The sequence below is a fragment of the Molossus molossus genome, unplaced genomic scaffold (assembly GCF_014108415.1).
Source record: "Molossus molossus isolate mMolMol1 unplaced genomic scaffold, mMolMol1.p scaffold_m16_p_17, whole genome shotgun sequence".
NCBI classification, from domain to species: Eukaryota; Metazoa; Chordata; class Mammalia; order Chiroptera; family Molossidae; genus Molossus; species Molossus molossus.
The window spans coordinates 50,217,747-50,241,531 of NW_023425352.1; the positions used below are offsets into that span (position 1 = coordinate 50,217,747).

At 42.1% G+C, this 23,785-nt stretch overlaps 1 protein-coding gene and 1 pseudogene across 1 annotated transcript in view; one reads left to right on the top strand and one right to left on the bottom strand.

Annotated features, from left to right (window-relative positions):
* Positions 1-23,338, top strand: part of STOX1 (storkhead box 1) — a 65,672-nt gene extending 42,334 nt beyond the window's left edge. The window contains exons 2-4 of the mRNA XM_036265654.1: positions 13,025-13,177; positions 15,970-18,334; positions 23,162-23,338. Coding sequence (XP_036121547.1) covers positions 13,025-13,177; positions 15,970-18,334; positions 23,162-23,309 — 2,666 coding nt within the window. The 3' untranslated portion in view covers positions 23,310-23,338. The remainder of the gene's footprint in view (positions 1-13,024; positions 13,178-15,969; positions 18,335-23,161) is intronic.
* LOC118632654 lies at positions 18,979-20,387 on the bottom strand (annotated as a pseudogene).
* Positions 23,339-23,785: the final 447 nt, after the last annotated feature.

Consider the following 23,785-nt stretch of genomic DNA (forward strand, 5'->3'; position numbering starts at 1 on the left):
TGGGATCAATACCCAGTAGGGGGCATGCTGGAGGCAGCCCATCAATGTTTCTCTCTCATCCATGTTTCTATGTCTCTCTCTCTCTCTCTCTCCCTTCCTCTCTCTGAAATCAATAAAAAGTTATTTGTGATAAGCTGGATACAAAAATATAACAACTCTTTTTCTTATACTTTCTACTATAACAAAACTGTTATCTGGAAATAGGTTCTTGTGGTGTCATGGGAAGAGCATTTCAGGAACACTCGTGAAGGGGATTTGAGTGATAGTGGCAAGATTAGAGCACACAAGTATGGCCCGATTCACCACTGTGCTGATGTTTCATCCACAACCAGGTGGTTCAGCTCCCTCTCGCTGCGGAAAAAGTGCAGCTTCCTGGGCTGCAGGCCCGCACTCGTGACCACCAGGCCCAGGAGGTCAGGGCCCAGAGCTGTGATGTCATCACCCCTGGCATCTGAGGCTCCAGTAGTCCAGTTCAGCCGCTCAGTCTCTGTTCCCCGCTGGCATAAAAAATTCTTAGCTGTGTGACCTTGGGCGAGTTACTTACCTTTTCTGTGCCTCACTTCCCCATCTTCACATCTGCCGCCAAGGCTCAATAGCACCCAGGCCAGGATGCCACCTGGGAGGATGGGCCTTTGTTTAGCTTTAATTATATTACCTTGGGTTTGGGAAGGGGCAAGCTTTCTTTTGAACTATCCAATCTCTGTCCTGGCTTTTCTGGAGCTGTGCTAGTGCCCTCCCCTTGTCCAATCCCTTCCCTGGATCTTCTGGGGTGTTGTGCCCTTTCCCACACATCTTTTCGCCAGATTTTCCCAGGCTGGTCACCTCCCCTTTCTGGCTCCTCCTGCACATGCCTCCTAGTTCTGCTTCATCATTTGTGCACTGTGTAAGTGCTTAGTAAGGAACTTCCCGCTTGAGCATGTTCCCTTCAGTTGTCCCCCGGGGTGATGCAGAAGCCAGTCTTTTCTGCCTCCTGGGATTATTGGGTGGAGTGATTCGGGCTGTTCCCTGTGGTGTCTGCGAAGCTGTCGTTTCCCGACTTAATCAGGCTTAGGTCATTTTCTCCCTTCTTGTTTGTTGATACCTAACTGCCCATCTAATAAAAATCTCATTCTTTTAATGTTTCACAGCAAATATTTACTCAGTGCCAACTTTGTGCCTAATACTGGAAAGAGTATTGAGAGAGGGTGAAAAAAGGTCTTCGTTTATGTGGAATTTACAGTTCAGGGAAGAGACAAATATTAATCAAGTTATCAAACTTAATTATAACAACTAAAAAGAAATCTATCTCAGGAATGTGTCCCAAAGATGTACTGGCAAGAACCAAAACTTCCACTTCCATCTTACAGTTGAACCAGTACTCCAGCAGACAGAAAAGCTGTACATAAAAATATTTTACTTGGGAGGACTAGAGGGCGACCTGAAGTAGCCAGATGCCGGACATCGTCCAGAGATCTTTCTCATCAGTTTTTATACCTGCACAGCGCACCACTGTGTTCGCCGTTGTTCATGTCACCAGTCTCCTCTTTATAAATGGATGTTTTCTTTTTTCCATTAGTCTTTTGCTGTCATGGCAGAATGCTGCAATTGATAGCCTTGTGTCTATGTTATTTGAACAAAAACAAAAGAAACGCACTCAATTTTTATAAAGATGATTTTGCATCAAGGGTTTTCACAGCATTGGGCCAGGCTGACTGTAAGTTGATTTTGGTTCAGCCTTTTTCACTTGGAGACCTGAGATCACACTTCTTTGCATCTGGTCGTTTCCTCTAAGATGGTCATGATACAAGGCCCTGGCTGGGTAGCTCAGCTGGTTGGAGCATCATCCCGATACACCAAGGTTTCGGGTTGGATCCCTGGTCAGGGCATATGCAAGAATTGACCAATGAATGCATAAGTAAATGAAACAACAAATCGATGTTTCCCTCTTTCTCATCTCTCTAAAATCAATTTAAAAAATGTTTTTAATGGTCACGATACAAAACCTTGCCTTTAACTAGTTGATAATCGCCCTTAAGACGTGGAGTGAAGATGCTGTTGGAACCTCGGGCTTGCTCCACACTCCTGTTGGCTCATGCTCCTCACCCACCCTGGGGAAAGCAACCTGGCTGGACAAGCCGCTTGTGCTGACACCAGTGCTCCATTCGGAGAGTGAAAAGTTTAGATTGCTTTAATTTTGCTAGAGCTTCTAGCGGATGATCTGTAACCGGCAGAGAGGGGTCCAGTGTCTCTGGTTGAAGACTTCTCCAGTACTGCAGCTCCTGAGGGTTTGCTTGGTCTGTTTCAGCTGCTTTCTCTGAGTCTAGTGAAAGGCACTCTTGCTGTATCCACATTTGGCATGAATGTACCTCTTGCTATTTTACATTGGAGCACGAGTATTCACACCTCATGAACTGGCCAGGAAATGGCTCTTTCAGCCAGTTTTCTTTGCTGTTAGAAACAGCCAGGATAGGGTATTCGTCTAGAAGCCTTCCACCTGAGGCATATGAAGGGGCCTTTGTGTCCTGACATAAAGAAATCCCCCCATCGCCCTGGCCAGTTTGGCTCAGCGGTTAGAGCATCGGCCTGCGGTCCTGAGAGACCCGGGTTCGGTTCCCGCTAAGGGCACGTACCTTGGTTGCAGTTTGTCCCTGGCCCTTGTCGGTCGTGCGGGTGGCAGCCACTCGATGTGTTCCTTTCACATCGATGTTTCTCTCTCTCTCTCTCTCTCTGTTCCTCTCTCTCCCTCCCACTCTACCTGAACAAAAAATGGAAAAATGTCCTCGGGTGAGGATTAAAAAAAAAAAAAAAGAAATCCCCCCATCAACCAATGAATGCATAAATAAGTGGAACAAAATTGATGTTTCTCTCTCTCTGTCTCCTCCTTCCTCTCTTTTTCTCTCAAATCAATCAATAAATTAAAATTTAAAAAAGAAATGGAAAAAAGAAACCACCCCCTTTCACCCTGGCCAAGTGGCTCAGTTGGTTGGAGCATCATTCTGTATACTGAAATGTCTTGGGTTGGATTCCTGGTCAGGGCACATACCTGGATTGCAGGTTTGATCTCTGACTGGGGCACTTGAGAGAGGCGACTGATGGATGTTTCTTTCTCTCTCTCTCCCTCCCTCCCCCTCTCTCTAAAAGTCAATGAAAGTGTCCTTGAGGGAGGATTAAAAATAAATATATAAAAAGAAAAAAAGAAACCATTCCATTTCCTCAGAATTTTGATAATGTCTTTGACTGCACCGGATTATTATCAAGGTGTTGTCACCAACTCCAGGAGCAAGCCACATTTTCCAGGGTTCTGCTCCTATTGACTGTGGGTTTTGTAGACTGTCATGAGGCACCAGTAAGCAGGGATTGATTGCCTGGGGTTACATGAATTTATGTCCTTCACACAGGAGGCTGACTCTAGCCATGGTTTTAAGATCCCAAGTTATAAGAGACCAGCCCTGGACTTTACCAGATGCCATCAGTTTTGATTGTTAAGAGTTCTATCTTTTCCCTTACTGATTGAGCATCTATGTGCTTGCCCTATTTTTTCTGCCCAAAAGTAGACTTACAAAAAGTAATTGTTTTAAAACTCATAACTTGCCTTATCACAACTTAGAAATTAAAAAAAAAATTGTATATACCAACTAAATTATTTGGAAGTGCAGCAAGGTATCAATAACTTAAAAGTGTTCTTTGCAGAAAAGGTGGCATTAAGTGTAGCAGGCACAAATCTGTGTGGTTCTGCCTTGTTGATAGTTTGTGAAACCAGTCTTTCAGCCTAAACACTTCCCCCATTTCTTTAGTACCCAAGAATACACGACTGTGTAAACAGAGAGCATTGTTGTGAACTGTTTACTCTGCCCCGCAGCCTCTCCTAGCCTTCTGATCCCTGCTCCTTCTCAAGGGTCAGAGGTCCACAGAAGGCTGGATGCTCTTTGATAGTGGTTGAGTATAAAGCCAAGGGGCTGGCCTTCTCTTATTGTGAAATCTGAAAGACTACACAGAAAGTTAATTTTTTTTAATAAAATTTTTTCTTTATTGATTTTAGAGAGAGGAAAGGAGAGAGAGAGAGAACATCGACTGGCCGCCTCCTGCACGCCCCTCACTGGAGATTGGGCCCACAACCTGGGCATATGCCCTGACCGGGAATCGAACCGGTGACCCCTTGGTACATGGGTCGACGCTCAACCCCTGAGCCACACTGGCCAGGCAAGAAAGTTAATTTTTGTACTTTAGTTATTGTATTCCCAAAACCCAAGAAATGCAAAAGTAACCAAAATAAACTGTGGCTATAGCTAGAAAATGATTCCTGCATCCGTCCCAGATGTTCCCTCTGCTTTCCTGCACAAGAAACTCTTGATGATCTATGCCCCTGCAGACGTATCTTAGCAACTGCTGTGAAGGAAATGTACTGAGAGACTTCTAAGCTTTGTCTAGAAGGGAGCCCCAAAGCAGAGGTTAAATGTGATTTAGCATGTTCTCTAAAATGCAGCTGACTTATGGTTGTATTAATTTTTTTTTTTTATCCTCACCCGAGGACATTTTTGCATTTTTTTGTTCAGACAGAGCGGGAGGGAGAGAGCGGGAGGGAGAGAGAGGAAGAGAGAGAGAGAGAAACATCGATGTGAAAGAGACACATTGAGTGGTTGCCACCTGCACGACCAACCAGGGCCGGGGACAAACTACAACCAGGTACGTGCCCTTAGCGGGAACCGAACCCGGGTCTCTCTGTACCGCGGGCCGACGCTCTAACCGCTGAGCCAAACCGGCCAGGACGGTTGTATTAATTTTAATGAGAAAAAAAAATAAGTTGTCTTCTTTGTTGGTAGTAGATTTGTTTATTCTTGTGGTGATCACTTCATAAGGTATATAAATGTTGAATCCCTATGCTGTACACCTGAAACTAATATTGAATGTCAACTATAATTAAAAATAAATTTTTAAAAATGCATACAGTGTTAAAAGTAAAATACACATTCCCCACACTGGTAGGAATTATGAATACAATTTCTAAGAGTGTCTTTGGATTTGGCAAGCAGTAATAGCATTCTTTTTATTTTATTTATTTATTTTTTATCTTCACCCGAGGACATTTTTCCATTTTTTATTCAGATAGAGCGGGAGGGAGAGAGAGAGAGAAAGAAACATAAACATCGACGTGAAAGGGACACATGAAGTGGCTGCCACCCACACGACCCAATCAGGGCCGGGGACAAACTGCAACTGAGGTATGTGCCCTTAGTGGGAACCAAGCTTGGGTCTCTCTGGACCGCAGGCCGACGCTCTAACCACTGAGTAGTTGCCACCCGCACGAGCCAAACCGGCCAGGCCTTATTTATTAAAAAAACTTTTTTTCTTTATTGATTTTTAGAGAGGGGAAGAGAGATAGAAACATCAATGAGAGAGAACATTGATTGGCTATCTCCTGCATGCCCCCACTGGGGGTTTGGCCCACAACCTGGGCATGTGTCCTGACCGGGAATCAAACCAGCGACCTCTTAATGCATGGGTCGATGCTCAATCACTGAGCCACACCAGCCAGGCAAGCATTCTTTTTAAAAAGTTGGGATTTTAGCCCTGGCAGGTGTGTCTCAGCTGGTTGAGCATCATTCCATGTGCCCAAAGATCACTGGTTCGATTCTCGATCAACGCACAAGCCCAGGTTTCAGGTTCGGTCCCTGGTCAGGGTGCATATAGGAGGCAGCCGATTGATGTTTCTCTCTCTTTCCCTCTCTGCCTTCCTCTCTCTCAAAAATCAATAAAAATATATTTTAAAATGTTGGGATTATAGCACTGGCCAGTTTGGCTCAGCGGTTAGAGTGTCGGCCTGCGGTCCAGAGAGACCCGGGTTTGGTTCCTGCTACGAACACGTACCTCGGTTGCAGTTTGTCCCTGGCCCTGGTTGGGTTGTGCGGGTGGCAACCACTCGATGTGTCCCTTTCACATCGATGTTTCTCACTCTCTCTCTTCCTCTCTCTCCCTCCCACTCTATCTGAACAAAATATGGAAAAGTGTCCTGGGGCGAGGATAAAAAAAAAAGTTAGGATTTTACAAATGGTAGAAAAAAGTCCTGTTTCTCATACATTTCTGCTTGTTAACCAAAAGCAGTGTTTTCTGAAACATCTATTTTTTTAACTTTTATTTTGAAATAATTATATATAGGAGTTTGCAAAGAAATGTATAGGAACGTACCATGGCCCTCTCCCCCAGCCCCATGAAAAATCTATTTGACTATAAGTTTTCCTATGAGAAGAGGAAAAGAATTTAAGGATTGAACTAGAAAACTGGCTTCAGGTCTAGCCCAAGGGCATAGTAGAGACCCAAATAATGCACCCCAGTAATAACTTTCTCGTTTCATTTGTACAGAAATGAACGGCCACGGGTATCCCCTCACCCCATCTCAAAGTTCAAAGTGACTAGGTTTAGGGTAAGGGTGGGGTCAGGCTTGAAAGTGTACTGTGTGATTGAGCTAGAAGGTGTTCTTGGGTTTTGCCCTCTGCTCCAATACTTTAGCCCATATCTTTCTAGGAGAGGAGACCTTTCCCCCTCCTCTTTCAAGTAAGGATTTCTAGTCCACATGGAGTGGGTGTAGGTAATCAATTTACGATCATATACAAGAAAAAAGTCACAGCGTTTTAGGAGATGAGGAAGAGAAATATATAAAAGTTTAAAGTCACTTATTTTAAATAAGCACATAGTTATGCTAAAGAAATATACAGATATTTAAAATTATACTTTAATTTTTTATGTTTTGTCTGATTGAGGAGGGAGGTGAAAAAGAAGAAAGTAAATTTCAGGTGTGGAGGGGAAAAAAGAAAGGCCAAGAGGAAATGCTAATTCATAACTAGCCATTCATCCTAGCTTCTCAGAATCCAATGAGAAAGCCATAACACACCAAGAGAGCCTTCCCTAAGCTGCTGAAACAGCAATTGTGCCATGTTGTGACCTCCCAAGGCAAAAGTGGCCCAGCCTGCCAGATAGATAGAGAAGCTTAAGTAAAGAAAACAGACCAATGTGAGGTATAACAGCAAACTGCTGATTCATTGCAGATACCCCAGGCATTATGGGCCTCACCAGCATTGGCTGCAACCCTTTCCACCTCCTCGATCCTCACCACCTTCCTTGCCCCACAACAACCAGTGCCATGTACCAGCTTCTGAACTGTCACTGCAGGATATATGTATGGCCAAGTTTTCTCAGTGCATTGGCTTCCTTCTGGCTACACTTGGCTCCCCTTGGCTCCCCTATGAAGGCCGTGTTTATTTGCTGAATGGTTAGCTACTTTAACATTATTACCATTAACACCCCAACCCCTACTGCTCTAAGGAGGGGACATCACCTGGGAGGTTGTTAGAAGTGCAGAATCACAGGTTCTGGATCAGAATCTCACATTGGCACAGCCCCTCGCTGGGTCTCAAATGCCCATTCAAGGTTTAGAAGCACTGCTGGCCTCTCTGCCTCTCAGCCTTCTTGCCACTTCATCTATCAGAAACCATACTTAAATCACCTCGAGACTCAGGGATTCTGCTTAACCTTCATTTGGTTTTTTAAAATTTCTTAATACATTCCAAGAATAGCTCCTCAAACCCCCCTTTCCACCCTTCATCTCGTTTCCATTTTTTTTTTTTTTTGCACCTCCCATTCCTATCCATTCTTTCCCTGTCTAACTTTACCGAGATCAAATAACCTTGCCGTGCTGGTGTTTTTTTTCCTTCTATCCCTCCAAATATTTCCAGGCTTCTGCCACCCTCGGCTTTCGCCTCAAGTTTCAGATGAAGTAATACCTTCCTCATTTCTTTTTGTCTTTACTTTTTTTAATCTTTATTGTTGAATGTATTACAGATGTTCCTCATTTTCCCCCCACTGACCCCCTCCTCCCCACTCCCACCCCCCTTCTGCCTTTTCCCACACTGTTGTCTGTCTCCATTGGTTATGCATATAAGTTCTTTGGTTTATTTCTTCCCACTCCCCAATCCCCTTCCCTTTGAAGTTTGTTAGTCTAACAACCAATTTATACTTCTTAATCCCTTCACCTTTTTCACCCATTCCCCCAACCTCCCTCCCATCTGGCTCCAACAAAATGTTCTCTGTATCTATGAGAATGTTTCTGTTCTGCCTGTTCATTTTGTTTGTAGATTCCATTGTCGATAGATATGTATTCATTGCCGTTTTGTTTGTTCATATATTTTATCTTTTTCTTCAAAAAGACCCTTCATCATTTCATATAATAATGGTTTGGTGGTGATGAACTCCTTTAACTTTTTCTTGTCTGGGAAACTCTGTATGGCCATCGATTCTAAATGACAGCTTTGCAGGATAGAGTAATCTTGGTTGTAGGTTCTTGCTTTTCATCATTCTGAATATTTCTTGCCACCCACTTCTGGCCTGCAAAGTTTCTTTTGAGAAGTCAGCTAACAGCCTTATGGGAACTCTCTGTAGGTAACTAACTGCTTTTCTCTTGCTGCTTTTAAGATTCTCTCTTTGTCTGGAACCTTTTGCATTTTGATGATGATGTGTCTTGGTGTGGGCCTCTTGGAGTTCATCTTGTTTGGGACTCTCTGTGCTTCCTGGACTTATATGTGTGTTTCCTTCGCCAAGTTAGGGAAGTTTTCTGCCATTATTGTTTCAAACAGGTTTTCGATTTCTTGTTCTCTCTCTTCTCCTTTTGGCACCCCCAAGATGCGAATGTTAGCATGCTTGAAGTTGTCCCAGAGGCTCCTTACACCATCCTTATTTTTTTGGATTCTTTTTTCTTTTTGCTGTTCTGATTGGATGCTTTTTGCTTCCTTAGATTCCAAATTGATGGTTTGCTTCTTGGCTTTGCCTACTCTACCATCGAATCTGTGTAAATTATTCTTTATTTCAGTTAGTGCCTCCTTCATTTCTGACTGTGCATCCTTCATTTCTGACTGTTCTTTTTTGATGCTCTTGAGGCCCTCACTAAGTTCATTGAGCATCCTTATAAGCAGTATTTTGAACTCATCATCTGTTAGGTTGCTTATCTCCGTTTTGCTTAGTTCTTTTATTGGGGTTTTGTTCTGTTCTTTCATTTGGGACCTGTTTCTTTGTCTCCTTATTTTGGCTGCCTCCCTATGTTTGTTTCTGTGTATTACTTAAGGAGAGGTATGGGGCTGAGACCAGATGTTGCTTGTTTGCAAGAATTTAGGAAAACCTGAAGCAGGATCCAAGACAGGCCAATCCTATGGTAAAGCAACTGGCAACAGCTTAGGTGGACCTGAAAGTTGGGTGGGGCGGGGCCTCAGGGAATCACCAGGGCGGGGCTACCAGTGTGAGCCAGGTTGCTGGAGTCCCAGATATGGCGGCTGTCTGCCGCCCCAGGGAAGGGCTCACCAAAGGAACAAAGGCCTCTGACAGCACATTTGTCCAGGAGAAAGCCCCCTCTTCAGCCCTCGCTCCAATGCCAAACAGCTCAGTTCTTCCCTGTATGTCTGTGGCGCACCTCGAGCTGCCTCCCCTCCAAGCTCAGAGGGAGAGAGTCCGATAAGTCTGTGTGCGGGCCCTTTAAGGAGCTGCCTGGGGCTCCAGCCGCTTCAGCTTCCCTGAGCCTCAGTTCCTGCTGGTTTTTCCAGCCAGAAGCTATGGGGACTTCTCTTCCTGGCACTGGAACCCTGAGCGGGGTGGCTGGTGTGGGAAGGGGACCCCTCAGTCCTCAGGGAGGAGCTTCCCAGCCGAGGTGTCCTCCTGATTTTTATCTGCCACACGTGGGTGTGGGACCAGCCCCTCCGCCTCCACCCCTTCTACCAGTCTGGATGTGGCTACTGCTTTAATTCCGTAGTTGTAGGACGTCCATTCAGCTTGATTTCAGGCAGTTTTGAATGATGGTTCTTCTGTAGTTTAGTTGTAACTTTGATGTGGTTGTGGGAGGACGCGTTACTGCGTTTACCTACCCGCCATCTTGACCGGAAGTCCCGTCCTCATTTCTAAGCTAGCTCTTCTACCCATGTCTTTTATCCCCTGGACATTTGGCGATGGAGACATTTCTGGTTGCTGTCAATGTGGGAGATACTACTGGTCTCTAGTGGGTTAGAGGCCAAGGGTGCTGCTAAACATCCTCAACACACAGGACAACCCCACACAACACAGTCCTTATCTGGCTAAGGTGGCCTGTTTGCCTTCAACTTTCTCAGGTGTAGCACTGAAAGTTCTATGTCCCAGGAAATCTCTCAATCCTGGGCATCCTGGGATGGTTGGTCACCCCGTATCTGGCCCAAAATATCCAGAAACCCTGCCCTAGAATCTAGAAATCCAAAAAAGTGTTTTTCACTTTTTTCTCACCAAGTCCCTTCCCTTCAACATGAATTTGTGTTCTTTTCTATAGAAACAGTTCCCCTGAAAGTCCATTGGTCATCTTTCTTTTTAATTTTTATTTATTGATTTAAAAAAATTTTTTTTATTGATATCAGAGAGAGAAAGGAAGGGAGAGGGAGAGAGTTAGAAACATCAATGAGAGAGAACATTGATTGGCCGCCTCCTGCATGCCCCCCACTGGGGATTTGGCCCACAACCTGGGCATGTGCCCTGACCAGGAATCAAACAGTGACCTCTTGGTGCATGGGTCAATGCTCAACCACTGAGCCACACCGGCTGGGCTTACTTATTGATTTGAGAGGGCAAGGGAGAGGGAGAGAAAAACTTTGACTTTTTTGTTGTTCCACCGATTTATGCACTCATTGGTTTACGCTGGTATGTGCCCTGACTGGGTGTTGAACTGCAACCTTCATATATCAGCACGACACTCTAACCAACTGAGCTATCCAGCCATGGCCCCGTTGGTAATCTTTTAATCAAGAAATCCAGTGGCGCCCTAGCCGGTGTGGCTCAGTTGGTTGGAGTGTCGTTCGATACACTAAAAGGTGGCGACTTCACTTCTAGGTCAGGGCCATACCCAGGTTGCGGATTTGATCCTGTCATGGCACGTACAGAAGGCAACCAACTCATGTGTTCTCTCTCACATTAAAGTTTCTCTCTCTCTCTCCCCCTTCCTCTCTCTAAAATCAATAATAAATAAATCTAGTAGCTCTTTTCTTCCTCAACCATTTTGATCTCTTTCAAACATGTGATACTGTTGATTTGTTATTCATTTTGAACCAGTTTTTTTCTCCCTCATATTTTTGGTTCTCTCCCTCCATCATTACTGTGCTTTCTCTTTCTTGTGGGTTACTATTTCTGCCATCTCTTAAATGTAGATTAGTCCCTTAGTTAAGTGTTCCTTGGCTCTCTTCTTTACTCTTCTACTAAATAATTTATTCTGATATTTTAAAGATCCTTAGCTTCAGATTTCATCTCTATTAGTTGATTCCCAAATCTCTTTCCTGAGTCCCAGACTTTCATTTCCAATTAATTGGGGGGTTCTCTTGGATGTCCAGCAGAACTGAAAACTCAACCCGAGTAATGGCAAGAACATACAATAAGTTGTCAGGAGGAAAGACAATGTGGTCTAGTTTACATTTCCAGCCTTACTGTCCACTCTTTTCTCTTAAACTGTGTCCATCCAAGGATAACTCTACTCATGCTCTTGCATACCTTGTGCTCTCCTCATTCCATGGTTTTGCTCCATGTCTTCTTGCTAGTTGGAAAACACTTCTGCCCTTTCCTTTTTAAAGTCTTCTGGTCTTTTTTTTTTCCCCCCAAATCAATATGTTGCTTTTATTGCGTCTTTAAAGTATCACAAATAAGTCTGAGGAATCATCCAGCATCTTGCTGTTTCTATAGCTGGACACCTTAGATCTTATTCATCAGCCTGCTGAACTGTTCCGCTTTCAGAAACATAAATACCACTCAAACATTTTCTGATATCCTTTTTTAAAACTGTTGCAGCTTACTGAATCAAAGCAGCTGAATTTGATACAAGTTCAGTGCCATTTTCTTCAAGAATTATTTCATCTTTCTGGGCTTGAGATACTGAACAAGCAACACCTGACCTCATCCGGACCCTGTAGATGTATTTGCCATCCAGGAAATTTCTGATTTCAACTAGAGAACCATTCTCCCGAATAACAACGTCGTAACGGAAGTCCAGTGTAACACCCCTGATCATGTTTCTGTACATGACTTCAGATAGTGTGAACCATGGCCAGTTCCTTTCTGTTTCCCCACCATTTGTCAACCGGGAGCTGCTTCTTTTTCTTTCTCAGGAGACAGAGTTCTACATTGATGTGGTTGAAGTTCCTCTGCAGGGTGCCTCTGGGGCCCTTCATAGTAACTGTGCGTACCTTCAGGGTGATGTCGACGTTTTCTGGAACGTCAGCAATCTGATTGCTGAGAATGGTCTTCATCCTCACAGTAGATGTGGCAAAGAGAGTTCAAATCTTCTTAATCATTCCAGTCAGGGTAGTGTGGAATGATGAAAATACTTGATTAGGTGTCAGAAGACCTATTTCTGTCACTTTACTTGCTTTTAGACCTTAGGACAATTACTTGAGCTTTGTATATTTTAAATAAATAAATAATAATCCCATCCCTGCCTGCCTCAGATAATTAATATGAAAAATGCTTTGCAATATGTGAATTGTCATATAAGCATTTTCTGACCTGAACTATGAAAGCCCTTTGTAACTTTTGTATGGAAACTTTCTCTTGTACTGAATAATACTATAACCTTCCTAAAAGTAAGGACTGTGATGTAAACTGTTTTCTTCTACATTTTCTATTCTTGCACATGTCATGTTAGTAGATTCTGATAATGAACTGATGAAAGAAGAGCAATTTCACCTGCTGTTTAGGCTTCATATTCTTTTTTTCCCCTTTACTGATATATTAGAGAGACAGAGGAAGGGAGAGGGAGAGAGAGATGGAAACATCAATGAGAGAGAACAATGACTGGCTGCCTCCTGCATGCCCTCCACTGGGGATCAGGCCCACAACCTGGCATGTGCCCTGACTAGTGACCTCTTAGTGCACGGGTCGACGCTCAACCACTGAGCCACACTGGCCGGGCTAGGTTTTATATTCTTGATTCACTAATTCTAGATATATTACACTATCAGATTTATCACCTTTTTCTTTTTCTCTTTTTAAAAAATCTCCAATGTAGGTGATGTCTTTCCAGTGCAAATGAATCCAATAGCCCAATCGCAGTTTATACCATTGGCTGAAGTTCTTTGTGGTGCTATATCTGACATGAACGCTGCTCAGACTGTAGTAACACAGGAATCACTGTTGGAGCATTTGATGAAACATTATCCAGGTACGGTAACAAGTTATTCTCTATTAGTTCATTGCATGTATTTGTGGTTTTCTATTTATAAATCATCTTAGACATAAATAAACCAGATAATATCCAATTTTTTTTTTCTATTATAGAATCTTATATTAGAGCCCTGCCAGGAAAAGGCCTGTATTAACAAATTTGATAAGGGTATTTCTTTTATGTTCCAATCAACTTTTTTTTTTTTATCCTCACTCGAGGACATTTTTCCATTTTTTTGTTCAGGTAGAGTGGGAGGGAGAGAGAGGAACAGAGAGAGAGAGAGAAACATCGATGTGAAAGGAACACATCGAGTGGCTGCCACCCGCACAACCAACCAGGGCCGGGGACAAACTGCAACCGAGGTACGTGCCCTCAGCGGGAACCGAACCCGGATCTCTCAGGACCGCAGGCTGACGCTCTAACCGCTGAGCCAAACCGGCCAGGGCCCAATCAACTTTTTAAAAAACAATGCTAATGGCAATAAATAAATCAAACTCTGTAGAAAGGAAAAAAGGAAAAGTTGATCTTCTCCCCCTACCTCTTATTTTTATGTTGCTACTTCCCAGAGGTGATCATTTCTTTCTGTATCAGTATATATTTTTATGTATGTATATAGTTTAATCCTCACCCGAGGATATTTTTCTGTTTATCTTCAGATAAAGTGGAAGGGAGAGAAAGGGAGAGGGAAAAACATCAAACATGAGAGGGACACATCGACTGGTTGCCTCCCACACGACCCCAACCAGGGCCAGGGACAAACTGCAACCGAGGTATGTGCCTTTGGTTGGAATTGAACCCGGGACTCATTGGTCTGCAGGCTGACGCTCTACCGCTGAGCCAAACTGGCCAGGGCCTGTATCAGCATATATTGATCTCACTTTTTTCATAGCTGCATGATATCCCAGTGTGTGAATGTATGAGAGTATTTTTTTATTTTTTTCATTATAAAACAAATATGTATATTGTAGAAAATATAGAAAAGTAACCACTTATAGTAGGCCACCCAAAAGAAACCAAAGTTAACATACTGATGTATTTTCTTTGTGTTACACCTTTCCCCCCCTTGAATTAGTATTTATTTTATGCTGAATTTATTCCTGGGCCATAAGTTTTTTATTTCTTCACTGTCATCTGTAATATCTTTTTCTTTTGTGCAACCTCCTCTTCTGGTTTAGGAACAATCTGCTCTTTCTCAGCAGGATCCTCTCCGTGTGGCAGGAGGGCTCACATGTGGGTTCATCCGCCCATGAGCTCTGTAAGTTCTACTCTGCACCTTGGGAGCTTTGTTCACCTGGCTGTGCTCAATGACCAGAGAATCGATGTCTAAACCCCTCAGTTCAGCATCGCTCTCTGCATGTTTAAGCACGTGCAGCAAAGATTCAGCACTCGTTTGGGGCCAGCAACTGTTGCTTAGCCTGGGCACAACTACCAAGTCCACTATTGTAACGATGGGATGGCACACATTTAACATGACATCCTTCAGATACTTGGTGGCTTTTTGAATATGCATATCCTCATGGCCTGTACAATTTCATGAGTGTTCTTGAGATGAACGTGAAGATTTGAACCTCTTGCTTTGCATGATTTTGTGGGGTTTTCTGGGTCAAGTGAATAGTGAAACATTTTCAGAGGTCACTTCTGGCTGCTTTTGGGAAGAGTCTTCCAGTGTTATACTTCCACAAACATTTTGAACATTGTTTTGAAAATATAATTTTGAACCCTGCTATTTGGAAAAGGAAATTTCTTTTAAAATTATTAGCTATCTTCCCACCATAATCCAGATCTTAGTTTGCCCTCACCCAAACATGATCTGATTTTCATTTTTCTCTTTAGATGCTTAAGATTTAAACTATGAGACTGGTTTTCAAAAACAACATGTTTGCCCGGCTGGTGAGGCTCAGTGGATTGAGTGTCGTCCCATGGACTGATTCCCAGTTCGTTCCCAGTCAGGGTACATGCCCAAGTTGCAGGCTCAATCCCCAGTGTGTGGGGGGTGGGGCATGTAGGAGGCAGCCGATCAATGTTTCTCTCTCACATTGATGTCTCTCTCTCTCTCTAAAAAATCAATAAAAATATATTTTTAAAAAAACCTCCCATGTTTGCTCTTAAAAATACTTTCTGCCCTGACAGCTGTTGTTCAGTGGTTAGAGTGTCGGCCTGAGCACTGAAGGGTCTCAGGTTTGATTCCTGGTCAAGAGCATGTACCTGGGTTGCAGGTTTGATTCCCAGTCCCCATTGGGGTGCATTTGGGAGGCAGCTGATCTGTTGTCTCTCTCACATCTATGTTTCTCTCTCTTTCTCCCTCCCTTCCACGCTCTCTAAAAATCAATGGAAAAAATATCCTCAGGTAAGGATTAACAACAACAGCAAAAAGAATACTTTCCTTAGGCAAAATTTAAATTTATAATAGGGTTGTATAATTTAGAGTTCGTATTTGAGTGAACTCAGATTATTTTCCTCTACTTAATGATTAGCCTAGCCATATGTCTTTGTGTGGACCAAATGATATTCCTGTTATTCAGTTAAAATATGATTACTGTTGGGAGCATCTGAGATCTTGCTCCCCTGCATATGCCATCAGTTTGGCTCAAAGATACTTATAAAAATTAAACAACAACAACAACTGATTACTGTTAATGTTTTTTTTTTTTTAGCAATTACATATATCAATTGTGTTATAATAGGTCTAGGTTCATCAAGCAAATGTGTGGTCATTTCTGTGTTACTGATTTCACTCATTAAAATGTTTTTTGTTCAGAATTTATCAGTGTAAAATGCTCTTGTTTCAGGCATTGCAATTCCATCTCAAGATATTCTCTATACCACTCTGGGAACTCTGATTAAAGAAAGGAAGATTTATCACACTGGAGAAGGATACTTCATAGTTACTCCTCAGACTTACTTCATCACAAATACAACCCCCCAAGATAGTAAGAGAGTCCACGCAAATGAGAGTCACGTGATACCAGCTCGCATCACGTACCTGGTGAGCATGGAGAGCTCTGCAGAGCTTGCACAGTTAGCCAAAGAAAATGCTGCCCCCATTTCCCATTGTCAGTCTTGCCAGTGCTTCCCTGATGTGTGCTCTCAGGATCTCCAGGAACCTGCAGCTGCAGCAGAAGTGACTAGAAAAGGCCAGAAAGGTCTTGGGGAATCCAAATCTTTGGTACAGAATCAAGCAGTTTCAGTGTCTGAGGAGAATCCTGTCTCTGAGAATACCAAACCTTTACCGTACACAAAAGACAGAGAAAAAGGCAAGAAGTTTGGCTTTAGCCTCTTTTGGCGCAGTATATCCAGAAAGGAGAAGTCCAGAACAGAGCACAGCAGTTTCTCCGCCCAATTCCCACCTGAAGAATGGCCTGTCCGAGATGAAGATAACTTGGACAATATCCCTCGAGACATTGAACATGAGATAATTAAACGAATTAATCCCATTCTGACTGTTGACAACTTAATCAGACATACCGTCCTAATGCAAAAATACGAAGAACAGAAAAAATATAATAGCCAGGGCACTTCCACTGATATGCTGACAGTCGGGCATAAATATCCTCCAAGAGAGGGAGTTAAGAAAAGGCAGGGCCGGTCTGCAAAGCTTCGAAGGAGAGGCCATTCTCATAGGGAGAGACACAAAGCCAGGAGTCAGGGAAGTGAGCCTCAGCCAGGGAGCATTGGACTGGAGAAACACCCCAAGCTCCCTGCTACACAGCCCACCCCCAGAATTAAAAGCCCACAGGACGCAGTAGTTCAGAAACCACTTGGTGAGAACCCATCAGAGCTAGGTTCCCATTTAATTTATAAAAAGCAAATCAGTAATCCTTTCCAGGGTTTGTCTCATCGGAGGAGCCCAATGACCAAAGGGCACAACATTCAGAACACCAGTGATCTGAAACCCAGTCAGATTAGACCAAAGGGAAAGCCTTTCCAAAGGTCAAGGTCTTTAGATTCCTCACGAATCTTGGAGAAGGAGGCCAAACGGCCATATGCAGAACAATGTAATGATAAACTGAGGGCAGAATCCATTTATAATAATTCTACTGTCAAACCTATCAGTGATGAATTTAATGATCACCTCTTAAATTACTCTCAGTGTAGTGTTTTGCAAAATGATAGTCAATGCTGTTCCTTTCGGGAATGCATGTTGACATGTGATGTGTATGGTAGAGAAAACAAAGTGATCCCTGAAGTCTTGAGGAAAAGTTATTCTCACTTTGACACATTAGGGGAGGCAAAAGAGACACAGAGTGTCCTTCCATCACCAGGTTCCTCCTCTTTAGACCAAGCATCCTCTGCTTGTAGATCAGTTGATAAAACAACACACCAGTTCCAAAATCTTGGTCTTTTGGATTATCCTCTTGGTGTGAACAATTTGAGACAACCTGAGCAACAAGACGGAGACTTAGAGGAAACACTAATGAGAAAGGCATTTGTGCAGGAAGCAGAGACTATGAGTCTAGAAAATGAAGTGCTTTCTGACGATGACCAAGCCCTGAATCACAATAAAGTGGAAGATGATGATGGTGCCTGCAGCTCATTATATCTAGATGAAGATGACTTTTCTGAGAATGATGATTTGGGTCAAATGCTGCCTGGCCCCATTCAATATTCCTTTACTGGGGAAAGCAAATGGAATCATTTAGGAAAACAAAAGGTAACTGAAAGATCTCTGATTGAGTACAACAGCAAAATACAGAGGTTTGAGCTTCAGGTGCTTAAAGGAAATGAATGTTACAAACTCTCTGAGCTGCTTACTAAGCCAGGTGAAAGCCAAAAACCCAACCTCTCCGATGAAAGCTGTGGCCTCAATTCAGGGACCCAGTCCAGTTTTAACGGTGAAGAGGAACCCAGTGTTGCTAACTGTGTGCAGGCCTCAGCACCTGCTGATGGAAGTATACTTGATTACTGTAGCACAAGGAAAGCCACCTCTGAGGCTGGAACCCCACAAGTCTCTGTTGGTGACACAGGAAAGAAACCAGCTAGCTGGACTCAGAGTGCTCAGAATCAGGAAATGAGAAACCAGTTCACACAAAAGTTAGAACTTTTCAACACTTCGCATAAGCCAGTGATGACTCAGGATAGCCAACATGAACACAGTCACTTGGAAGGAACAGAAAACCATAGCATGGCAGGAGATAGTGGAATAGACTCTCCACGGTAAGTGCACATAAAAGTGATTATTCACTATCCCACAGGAATTATTAAAACTAAGGGCATATTGAGTTACCTACTGGGAAACTCCTGAGTAGACTATTTATAATGATACAATTCTGCCGGCCTTTATTTAACTGAAAAAAAAAATTATATAAAGTTACACTGAAATCTCTTACATAATAGAATATAGTTCATTTTTTTGGAAGCCATTAAAAAGAATTTAATAACCACTAGGAGATAATTAAATCTGGAGTGTTGATGGAATCTATGAAGGAAATTTAGAAGCAACACACATACTCAAACATTACAGTAATGTAATTACTGGGAAGGGGTGAAAGAGTAACTTTTTTTTTTTTAAATCTTCACCCGAGGGCATGCTCAGAGAGAGAAAGTGTGTGAGAGAGAGAGGGAGGGAGGGAGGAACATCGATGTGAAAGAGGAGAGAGAAACATTGATGGTTGCCTTCTGTAAGTGCCCTGACCCCACCGGAGATTGAATATGAAACCCAGGTGTGTGTTCTGACCTGAATCGAACCAGCAACCTTTTGGTGTACGGGAGGACACTCCATCCAGCGGAGCCACTCTGGCAGGGGGGTGAAAGAAGAACTTTTTATGCACTGTTGAAGCGTTTTCTAAGTTGCTCCAAGTTTACTTTCTTTCTGCTATTATCTTTAAATACTGCAAAGCATTGTGCGTGGCAGCACTCTGCATTGCCACAGGAGATCCCAGAGCCATGACAGACAGTGATGGGATTGGTGGACAGTTCAGTGAGACACTGATACTGCCCATTGGCACTCAGTTCTTCTATATCCAAATATACTATATTAAAACCTTGTTCCTTGGCGATTTCACTAAGCAGTTGGATGTAATCTGTATTTGGAATACTGAGGAGGCTTATTTTCAGTAGGTGGAATGTCCTACTACCTTTGTTAAAGAAATGTGTTTCTCTGGAGAAATATTACTGAATTTGGCAAGAAATTTCTTAGCAGCTTTGTCTTGGCTTTTTTTATTTTTACTTTTATGCTCTCTTTCCAGTGTCCATAAATGACTCTACCTTGCAAATTGTGGTATATTCTCTTATGAGCAGGTCCTTCCTCCGGGGAAAGGGTTTATGCAGGAAGTCGCCAGCCATGGTGAATAGCCAATTCCTGTACTGAACCAGTAGGATTCAGCTGGTTCTTTGGTTGCTTGGAAGGGTCAGGCATAGGGGGTCGGGAGCTGCAAAGCGAACACTTGCGTTGGCTTCAGAATGTTTATGGCAGTCTCTGCAGCCCTGTGCCTCGCCAGCTTCTTCCTTGCACCCTCACCTGTGCAGGTTATGTCACCAGTGGTTACTCTGAGGGGGAAAGTGGGCATGTGTATTTGCACATCGGATCTATCACATTCATACACCGGGGTGTTCTTGGTCTTCATGTAATTCACGTATTCGTGTAATACCTGATGTATTGGTGTTTTCTCTGGTTGAGCCGTAATTATCTTTGAAGGTCCCGCTGCCCTTGCGCTCCCGCGGCGGGAAGTGGGGCTCTGCGGCTGGAAAGAGCAGATGGTCCACGTCCGGAGAGGAGCGCCCCAAGATCTACTCCTCCCACCCCTCTCCCCTCTGCATCCCTCTAGCGAAGGGGATAGAGGGACGGGCGGGGAAAATTTAGTTCCTTTTCAATGTGAGCCAAAATTGTACTGTGCCACTACGACTAAATCTGGATTTATTTCTAAAAATAGGGAAGAACTGCCGTAAACCAATCACTGCCTGAACGGAAGGTTGCAAGTTTTCACTTATATTCCTGGTTCTACAGAAGTTGAGAAAAATAGGTAGCTACTTTACACTGATATCTTCCAGGCCGATTGGAGTAACACTGTTCAGATTATAAAAGTAATATGGTCAAAATAGAATATTTAATAAGTACTGAAAAGTATTTTTAAAAATACCTATAACCATCCAATCATCTAGATACTTTAAAAAGTCCTTTTAAATTTAGTATTTTTATAATACTTTAGTCTGAATATATTAATCTCTATGTTTTGTCTATTGGACTCACATTGTAGTTACTATTTTGCATGTTGCCTTTTTCAGTTAATAGCATATCACGAACATTTCTCCCATGTTAATAGTTTTCTAAAAGGTCATATTAAAATTTGACATATATCTTTGTATTTTCATTATATAAAATTATTGTGTACCTCTTTTTGAAAGAGGAAAGTAAGACAGAAATTTAAAACTGGAAGTCTCCATTCCTCAACTTTTTCTTTTCCCATTTCATAGGTGACCTAAATATTAAGTTTGGTATATATTCTTTTAGACTTTTTCCTATGCATTTGTAAATATAATTATTGTTAACAATAAATCATATAGAGCTATGGTTTTCTTTTTTCACCTAACTTATCATGGCTATCCTACAATCAATATATATAGACCCAACTAATTATTTTTGATGGCTGCTTAGTATTCCACTATGAGGACTCCATTATGTATATAACCATTATTTTCCTTCCTTTGACATTAGATTCCCCCTTTTTTTTTGGCTGTAATAAATATGCCGTGAATGTTTTTTCATATAAATATTTGCAGACATTTCTGATTATTTATATAACAGGCTAAATATCTGGAAGTCTGCATTTTTAAAGTATCTACTTCTTTATTGGGGAGCAGATCTTTTCTGCTGGAAACATAGTTTGATTCATTTTAAATTATTGAAACATGTCTCCAAAGCAGACAGTGGTGGTGTTAATAAACAAGCTGTGAGTTCCCTGTCTTTCTCTCTGGCAAAAAGCTAAAGAAAAACAAACCCAAAACAGATAAAGGAAATTACTCTTTGGCATGCAATGGAGAATTGAAATTTGTGAAATCTTGAGAAATTTAATTTCTTAAAAATTGCTTATGATTTTTAAAAATACCCAAACTTATAACTATAATCCTTAAAGACATGTAGGGAAAAAGGGAGGAAAATAGCATTTTTTCTAATTTATTCATTTTAAAAATATGTTTTTATTGATTTTTTAGAGGGAGAGGAAGGGAGAGAGAAATAGAAATGATGTGAGAAAGAAACATCAATTGGCTGCCTTCTGCACACCCCCCCCCCCCACACACACACACACACTGGAGATTGAGCCTGCAACCCGGGCATGTGCCCTGACTGGGAATGGAACCAGGACTTCTCAGTCCATGGGATGATGCTCAATTCAATGAGCCACACTAGCCGGGTGGGAAGATAACATTTGAACATCAAGTACAGTATGTGCCATATTGTTGTAAGGACTGGGGGGACAGAGATGAGCAAGATATTGTTGCTACCTATAGGAGGCTTACAATTTAATATAGTTGAGGAGAGCAACAAACAACAGACAGACAAATTGAACTCAAGAACAAAGCATAAATTCTTCATAACTGCCAAAGAGAAATGGAATTAAGAGTGATATGCTTGCCTAGCTGGTGTTGCTCAGTGGTTGAGCGTCGACCCATGCACCAAGAGGTCACCAGTTTGATTCCTGACAGGGCACATGCCCAGGCTGTAGGCCTGATCCTCATTGTGGGGCATGCAGGAGGCGGCCAGTCGATATTCTCTCTCATTGATGTTTCTATCTCTCTCCCCTTCTCCCTTCCTCTCTCTCTAAGACCAATCAATAAATTTTTTTAAAAAAGAGTGGCCCTGGCCAGTTTGACTCAGAGGTTAGAGCGTCAGCCTGTGGTCCAGAGAGACCCGGGATCGGTTCCTGCTAAGGGCATGTACCTCGGTTGCAGTTTGTCCCTGGCCCTGGTTGGCCTGGGTGGCAACCACTTGATGTGTACCTTTCACGTTGATGTTTCTCTCTCTCTCCCTCTCCCTCCCTCCTGATCTATCTGAACAAAAAGTGAAAAAAATGTCCTCGGTTGAGGATAAAAAAAAAAAAGAGTGATGTGCTGGCCCTGGCCAGTTTGGCTCAGCGTTTAGAGCGTCGGCCTGTGGATCAAAAAGTCGCAGGTTCGATTCTGGTCAAGGGCAGTACCTCTTTTGTGTTCTTCTCTGGCCCTGGTTGGGTCATGCAGGAGGCAGCCAGTGGATGTTTTCCTCTCATGTCAATGTTTCTCTCTCTCTCCCTCCCACTCTATCTGAAGATAAATAGAAAAGTATTCTTGGGTGAGGATTAAAAAAAAGAAAAGTGATGCTCTGTATGAGAGACTTATTGGAGGACATATTTTTGGGACATATCTTAATGTAATAGACATATAATGTAGAGGAGGAAAGGTGGAAAAAGGGGAACGTTAAAAGCAAAATGCCCAAACAGTAATGTGGCTGAAGCAAGGCAGATGTGTTAGACAAGGGACTAACATAGCTTACAGCTCCGAGGAAGGGAACGTTGTCAATATGAAAACTATTTATTGCAGTTAGCTCTTCCCTTTCATATGACTTCTCAAAATTTAAATTACACAAGATGATATTGGTTACTTCAGTTGTATAGAAGAGTTTTTCAGGAACTTATTTCTGACTAGAATATACTTGATATTAGATCTGAGAATAGATGATGTTCAGGAAATATGAACTTATAAAGCAGCTGTCAAATAATTGAGGTGCTGTTGTGAAGCATTTAAAATGTGAAGAGTACAGCCCTGGCCGGTTTGGCTCAGCAGTTGGAGCGTGGCTTGCGGACCAGAGAGTCCCGGTTTCGGTTCCTGGGCACGTACCAAAAAATAAAAATGTAAAGAATACTTTAGAGTTTTAAAAGTTAACTTATTTGATAAGTTCACCTTAGTGTTAGTAAATGTTATACTGCTACAAAAAAACAAATGAAAGTATAATGCCTCGATTAGAAATTCAGGCCCTTTTGAAGGTAATAATTCTCTTTTTAATATTTTTAGGACACAGAGCCTGGCATCTAGTAATTCAGTCATTCTGGATGGTCTAAAAAGAAGACAGAATTTTCTGCAGAACTTTGAAGGTGCAAAGAGCAGTCAAACACTGACATCCAATTCCTTGCTACAACTAACTCCAGTCATAAATGTTTAATTTTAATTTTTCTTTTGGAAACTATTTTTGGGTAAAAATTGTACAGAATCATATAGGATGTTTTAATCAACTGAGTATGTAAGAATTCTCTAAAGCCAAGTGTATATATTATTAATTTCATTAATATTTTGTCCTAGTTACTGGCTTTTTTCCTTTTTTGACATTTTAAAGCTTTTTTTAAAGCTTATTTTACTATGAATTTATTGGGAATACACAGTTTGTTTGTAATTAAAAAAAACATGGACTCCTTTGTCCTCTTCCAGTTAAATGTAATTATTTTGAATTTTCATTATTTCTTAAATACATAGGATGCTAACTTACTACCCAGTGTGAATTTCTCTACCCACACTAACACTGAGTTCTTATATTAAGTGGATCTCACCAGTTTCAACATAAAAATCCAGAATGTAGTGGTTAGAGTTGCGAAAATACTTTGTTTACAACTAAAATCTTTTATTGTTTTCAGAAAGAATTTA